Source organism: Oculina patagonica, chromosome 7, assembly GCF_052425735.1.
Source record: "Oculina patagonica isolate OP01 chromosome 7, crgOcupat, whole genome shotgun sequence".
Classification (NCBI taxonomy): domain Eukaryota; kingdom Metazoa; phylum Cnidaria; class Anthozoa; order Scleractinia; family Oculinidae; genus Oculina; species Oculina patagonica.
In genome coordinates, this window is record NC_135764.1 from 27135506 (window position 1) to 27143263 (window position 7758).

General features: G+C 36.2%; 1 protein-coding gene across 1 annotated transcript in view; it reads right to left on the reverse strand.

Moving 5' to 3' along the window:
• Positions 1-238, reverse strand: part of LOC144660535 (uncharacterized) — a 1604-nt gene extending 1366 nt beyond the window's left edge. Inside the window, exons 1-2 of the mRNA XM_078521199.1 lie at positions 204-238; positions 1-70 (exon numbers count right to left, since the gene is read on the reverse strand). The exon at positions 1-70 is cut by the window's left edge and continues 2 nt beyond it. Of these exons, the coding sequence (XP_078377325.1) occupies positions 1-70; positions 204-223 (90 nt within the window). The 5' untranslated portion in view covers positions 224-238. The remainder of the gene's footprint in view (positions 71-203) is intronic.
• Between the last annotated feature and the right edge of the window lie 7520 nt (positions 239-7758).

Sequence of the window (7758 nt, forward strand, 5' to 3'; positions counted from 1 at the left end):
ATCCACCATTTTTTTCAGATTTGCAAACAGGCTATCCGATAGAAATGTGATGTTGTTTGAAGACAAATATCTGTGAATGACATACACAATGCAAAAAGTGAAATGATTTTAACGACTGCGTGGATTAAACTATTAATTGTGTTAAGTCTCATGTGTATCAATCCTTGAAAGTTTTGCAGTACAACATGCCTCGTTTCACTTACAGATATCTTAACCCTTTCATATTGGCAAATATTTTGTCTGGAAGAGTTGTTATAGCGTTTGAAGACAAATTACTATGAAAAAGACATTGCATAAGGGGAAATGGTCAGAGCTGAATATTTTGAGATTAAACAATTTCATAACGTGACGTTTTTCATGAGTAAAAATGCAGTTTGCAGTTTTTGCAGTCCAGCGTGCTTCGTTTTACTTACAGATATGTCACCTTTTTAAGACTTGCAAACACTCTGTCAGGTAGAAATGTGATAGCGTTTGAAGACAAATATCTGTCAAAATACAAGCATTGTGATTAATAATGATAACTAACAACTTTTTAGATTAAACGTTTACATCTTATTTAGTTAACCATTGGCATCAACCCTAAGTGTTTTGCATTAAGGGTTGATACTCAAGTTTTGCAATGTTTTTCATGAATAAAAACCCAGTTTGAAAATTTTGTAACTTTTGCAGTACGCTGTGTATCGTTTCACTTACAGATATCTCAGTTTTCTTAGATTGACAAACAATCTGTCAGGCAGAGCTGCAATAGCGTTTGAAGACAAATATCTGCAAAAGTAAAGACATTGTGTAAAGACACGAATGGGTCTTCTTGACGAAATAAAAGAAATTCGAATTTTTGGTCCTGTCGCGCGTTCTCGATAGTTAGAGACGGTGACTCTTCAGTTGAATTACAGTAACATACTTACATCTTTTTGGTTTTCACGAACTATACGATACTCATTTACACAATGCATGAAATGAAAAATAAAAAGTCAGTTTAGTTCACTGAACTATTACTTACAGATATTCCATGTCTTTTTGATTGGCAAACACTCTCTTAGGTAGGGATTTAATAGCGTTAGAAGACAAATCTCTGTGAAGTTACCCAAGGACAAGTGTTAGGTGATAATAATTAATACTGAATATAAGATTTTGTTTGATTTTGTTTCATTCTTCTTAGCTGATAAACCCATATGAGATTTGTAGAAATGTACTTCGTTTCACTTACAGATCTAGCAATTCTTTCAGATTGGCAAACAGGCTTTCCGGTAGAAATGTAATATTGTTTGAAGACAGATATCTGTGAATGACATACACAGTGAAACGGATGAAATGATATTTACCAAAGATTCTGATTAAACTGCCAATTTATAACACGTTTTCTAGGAGTAAAAAAAGGTTTTAAAAGTTTTGCAGTACAATAACATCGTGCTTATTATGCGTCCTTCAACTCACAGAAATCTCATTTCTTTCATACTGGCAAATATGTTTTCAGGCAAAGATGTTATAGCGTTTGAAGACAAGTTTCTAAGAAAAAGACAATGCATGAAGTGAAATGACGGGAGCTGAAATATTTTGAGATTGATCTATTACATAATGGTTTTTCATAAGTAAAATCCCAGTTTGCAAATTTTTCAACTTTTGCAGTATGACATGCTTCGTTTTACGTACAGATACGCCACTTTATTAAGATTGGCAAACACTCTGTCAGATAGAGATGTAATAGCGTTTGAAGACAAATATCTGTGGAAATTCATACACTGTGATAACAACTAACAACTTTTGAGATTAAACTTGATCTTATTTCAAAGCTAATCGTGAAAGTCAACCCTAAATGCAACTTTTGCAGTGCAGTGTCCGGTTGGAACAATATGCCAGATTTTAAAACCAGGTGCTATAAAATTGTGCAATGAAATGAGAAAAATTATAACAACGATAACTTTTCCAGATTGCTTTATTACATCATGGTTCGTTCTTTATGAATACGGACCAATGCATTTACGTGCACAAGGTTAAATTGAACAAAATAATACGATACATTAACTCCGTGTTAATTTATTGACCATATGGTCATTGGTCTTCTGCATTTCTAACTCTCTTCTGGTCCCAGAAGACCCAAAGAATCGGTCTGAACAGGCTTAAGGGCTTAGAAAGCCTGGAGACGAGAAAGAGCCTGTAGATGGTAGGACGTTCTTTCCAATTTCGTCCTTCAATGACAATGAAGTGAATACTTCACTCAAGAATGACGCTATGAAAGAACACTCATTCAGGGAGAAACTACCCTGTTCGAAGTGCTTAACATGAAATTAGAAAGCAATATTTCCAATGAATAGCAGAGGATGGGTGTCGGGGATGGCGCAGTGGTGAGAGTACTCGCCTCCCACCAATGTGGCCCGGGTTCGTTCCCGCCCGGCGTTTTTGTGGGTTGTTTTTTTTTTTTTTTCCCCCCGGGTTTTCTGTTTCCTCCCCCTTTTTTTTTTTTCCCCCGCGGCCCTGTTATATAAATATGTGCAAATCAAAAGGTGTACATCAGCGAATTCGAACGTTGAAGCGAAGCTGAGCCGTAGGTACAAAGGTGGAAAGCGTTAAGAAAGGACGCTTAAAACTTTTGGTAGCTTTAAGGTAGGTTTTCATTCCTCGCAGTTATGTAACGATGTGGCAGTTGTTTCTTCACTATTCTTGACATTTTCATTTTTACAGTGTTTTTACATTTAGCTTTACCCAAACACCAAATACTTCTTCGTCTTAATGACATTTTTCTTTAATAACTTTGCTTTTCGCTATGTTGTAATGGGAAAACAGTAAAATTTAAGGTGGTAGGACAGCAATAAGGAGATAGCAGATAACATATTTAAACTTACCTTGTAGATTATGCTACAGGCTATCTACTAAAGGCATAATGCTCTCAAAGTATCTAATAATAAGAGCCCCTGTACGGTCTCGGGGGTGTTATTTTAAATGATTGTACCTCCGAGGTTAACAAATCACTATGATAAGCTTTTTCAAAGTAAGAGAATGCTACTGAGCTATTTATCAAAAGAACAACGAACTACTGAAAATTAATGTAATTAAAAAATGCCAAGATTTTAAAGGATTTTGAACGTTTTCACATCAAATGAAGAAATCTTTTAAGTTATTAAGTTATTAAAATAAAATAACTTTTTGCATGGAAGATATTTCTGGTCAACAATTTCTATGCAAAACCGAATGCAAACGGTGCTCAAACACGGAACGTTGGCAGAAGCCTGCCGCTGAAGCGAAGCCCTTGATGTAATAGAAAAAAATAACACCATTTTCTATTAGCCCCGGTGCATTTAATATAACAGGAAAATGCAGTGATGTTTGATGAATGGCATCCCCAAGATAATGCAAAACATATTAGACTTACAGCCCCTGTAGATTTGAGAATTTAGAGAATATCCCATCAGGTAAATGTGATAGGTTGCTTGAAAACACTCTACTGCAAGTAAAGATAACTATTTAAAAACAAATCTGGAAAAAATGTAATTCCTTTTTGCTTGAAGTCACACCTATCATGTAATGATTGTAACAAACACGAGTGACAGTGTTCAGCACATTATCAAACAGAGAAAAATAGTTAAAAAATACGACACACAGTCCAGTCGGTTAAGACTAAAACAGGATTAACTAGAATTAAACAAATTAATGTCATTTATGAAATGAAATGGTTTTTAAGCCAATCTATTTTTTATAACCTAAATTTTCGTTGTCTTTACTGTTCACCTTCATCATAGTTCAGTAGTAGTTCGTTGGCGCTCGCGCTACCACTGAACTTCTACTGAAAGTCACCGAAAATTTAGGTTATAAAAAAGGCAGATCGGCTTAAAAACCGTTTCATTTCATAAATGTCTTACACCGATCGCAATACTGGTTCCAGTATTTTCCGCTATATCAAATAAATACGACTTGTGGGGCATTCTTACAAGTACTGAGTTGTCTTTGACCAGCATTTGGCAATATCTCCGGGTGATGTTACATTCTGGCATGTTAGAGTATTTTGCCACCTGAACCATGTCCCGTTAAACTCTTCATACGAACAGGCAAGTTCACAATCTAAACGTTAAAGAAAGTAGACTTTAATCCAGGATGATTATTAAGTATTCTAAAAGAATTAGTTTGAGAGTAAATCTCAAGCTAATCGTGCAAAGAAGGGAAGGACAGCCATGACAAACTCCATTTCTACCTAGTCATTCTCGTCCCAGAGTGTTGCGGGGTGGGTGAAAGAGGGGGGGGGAATTTTTTTTTTGGAAAAATTTTTAAAAATGGAGAAAAAATTTTAAGAAAATTTAAAAAAATTTATTTTTTTTTATTAAATAAATAAAAAAAATGCCCCGCGGCAAGAAGGGAAGGGGGGGAGGGTGGTTAGAGATACACAGAGGTGTATTTTTTTGTTTGAGCGGGGAGGTGCTTTAGCTACAACACTTTCTTTTCATTTCCTTTTGTTTATCAAAAGTCTTTATCGGGGCAAAGTGACTTGTACCGTCGAAGCTTATTCAGGCTTTCTTAGCATCGAGAGCGGAGTATTTTTTTTCCCCCTTTATTTTTTAAATTTTCCCCCTTTTTAAAAGGCCCTAAAAACCTTTTTTAAAAAAGGGCGAAAAGTGCCATTCCCAAGAACATAAATCAATAACCCCATTAGGCCCCTTGCGCGAAACCTACGTGTTACATCTGGACGTTCTTATGCATGTCGATTACTCTTAAATATATATGTGCTGAAATAACGATATGAATAGCGATCAAGGGCCTGGTTTTCAAGCTTTTGAATTTTTTTTTTTTTTTTTTTTTTTTTTTTTTTTCCTTTCTAATTAAATTAAAACCCTAAAAAAAAAAAAAAATTATAGTACTCCACCCCCAGGAGTCAGTATCCCTCTCACCCTGACAGAAAATTCGTCTAAAACCACATTGATCATCCCCTTGATTGCTGCACTGCCAGTCATGGCTTCTCTTGTGATAATACTGTATTGCATATTATACCTTAATGGGAAATGCGCTCACCTTGCAGAATTGAAGCGATTGAGACATCCACATTCCTTATTAGGAATAGCAGGTAAATAATTTTTATGGGACAAACTAATTTTCTGTCCATTACCACGCAAACATTCCACATGTACTGCTGCACCACCTTTCCTGTGAATGAAAACTATTCAAACAAACTAGTTTTAATTGCCTTGAGTTTCACCCTGAACAACAAACCACAGCAAAATATTACTGTTACTCTTAGTTTCAACAAAGTTTAAATAAGGTCTTTAAAAACGCAGGTAAAGAGGATGTTGGAGTTTGATAGGGTTTAACTCCTAAATCAAAAGATCCAAACAAATAGAAAGCTCAGCAGCATAGAGCAAAATTATTTCCCAAATAAGCCTTTGCTAAGACAATCAAAATCATGCGAAGATTTGATTGCTGTTTTCTTATTGGTTAGTTTAATTTTTTTAATTTTTCTAAGAAGTAAAATATTTATTTCCTTAAACAGCGTTCGTTTTTTGCTTGTTTTGCTTTCTTTCCCTTTTTTTTCTGGTCATGCTATTAAAAGAACCCTAGTACCCACAATATAAATAAATTACACCGTGGAAAAATGTTTCAATTGTGCGATTTTCATTCACTCGTTGCGATGTAACACTGAAATCACTCTTTCTCTGCGTTCATTCTTTCGCTTTCTAATACGCAACTCGTATATGCAAAATTTCCATGGAGTTGACACGTTTTTACTTTAATTAAGCTGTCAACGGCCACGTCTAATTATTGCGCTTTATAATTTGCTTTAAAATAAAAGAAACTGTCCTGATTTTCTTCTCCTGGATCGGTTGAATTTCAATCTTGGGGACGCGCTCTCTTGTAATTAAGTTAATTGTAGCATACTCAACAAACCTGCTAGATTCTGACTAGTCGATGTCAAAAGCGTATGGAGGCTAGAAAGTGAAAAACTAAATTACAGAATACAAGACGACAGCCGTTGTGATTTTTTTTAAACATTTGAAGCAGACTCTCGGTTTTATTTCAAGAAGAAAAGCTCTCATTTTCCCGTTTTTTCGGCAGCATGTGAACGGCCTGGTCTATTTTTTTTAAATTTTAAAAATTTGAAAGCCAAATTTTATATGTCACAACAAAATTAAGATCGATGAGATAGAATTTTGTTAACTGGACATAATTATAAACCAAAAACAAACAGATTGAGAACTTTTGAAAGAGTACACGCGATTTTCTATACTGGTGCATACAACCACCATATGGATATATACATATATATTTTTTACAAATCTCATCAAAACGTTGAATTTATATGCCGTGTCATATTTATAAGTTCAAGAGCGTTTTAAAGTCTGATTCTTTCAAAGATACGTCATTGGCCAAATCACAGAAACAAACAGTCAGAATGCGGACAAGTGATAAAACGGTTCAGCTAGTAACTCTATTCTACCGAGAAAAAAGCAAATCTAAAATGAATGCCCTTTTACGCTACCTTGAAGAATGTCCACCTTAGTGTTCGTCTTGAGCTAAAAGCAACCTGATCAACTGGTTAAAGTGAGCAAATAAAAGCTTCGCAGCTTCTGTTACGAATAATAGTTTTTAATTGAAAACCTTTATCGTGATTGGATGAAGTGGGGAAATCGACCATGCTTAGACGTTATAACTTTGTGAACTTAACACCTGTTTTAGTCCTTTCTCGAAGAAAACCATATATCAGTTTTAGCCTTATCAGTGGAAGCCCGATATTTGATGTCATACTACCCCCGGGGCGTACTCGCTAATGTTTTTGGTGGGGTATGTGCCACCCCGGTCTCCAAATTAGGACCACGTTTAAGAAGCAATTTGCATTCAAAATGTTACCCCGTTCTAGAAATAGCCCGAGAACTTTTAATATATTGTTCTAGAAATGTAGTAAATTTTAAAGGCCGGGTATTTTAAGAGTTATTTCGTTGTTTCTTTGACTTATACATCTACCCTCGACTTCCGCCGCTCTCTTAAGTCCAGTCTATGCACCCCATAGTGGGCTCGATCCCTGGCCGGGGTCACTGTGTTGTGTTCCTGGGAAAGACACTTTACTCTCATAGTGCCCCTCTCCATCCAGGTGTATAATGGGTACCAGCGATATAATGCTGGGAGGGTACCCTGAGATGAAGTAGCATCCCATTCAGGGGATTCTTAGCTGCTTAATGCTACGGAAACCGAGATAAGTTCCGGCAGTATGGGCCCATGGCTCGAGGCTTCCCTTTATAAAGTTATTCTGCTCACTCGCTGCGGGACTGCCAAAAGCTCAGGCGATTGACGTTTCTTCCCCCTCATCAAATATACAGCTAATACGAGAATGCTTGTCGTGCACGGGACAAAACCAAAAGGTAGTATGGGTAGAAGTAGAGAGCTACTGCATGTGCTGAATACTAATTAGCTGGCGACATTGCAAACGCCAATTTGCGCGTTTTCTTTCCCTTGGGACATGTAAAAACAAAGTACTTTCATCCACGCTGAATTTGAGAAGAAGTTTCAAAACTTAAAGACATGCGAGAGTAAAAGTAAAGCAAAAATACAAACTCGTACATTTTTTCTGGGCCAGTATGCAAAATTCAAATGAAAACCCACTGCAGACCACCTTTCTGACTTGTTGCGTGCACTTTTGTGCATTTTTTCTGACAACCCTTCTCGAACTAGCTGTATGTGACAAGACTGCTCTTAAACCATAACATGATGCATTCACAGCTAACAGGAACTGGCTGACTTAGCTAATAATATGCCAATGAGTAGAATTGAGAAATTGAAAAAACA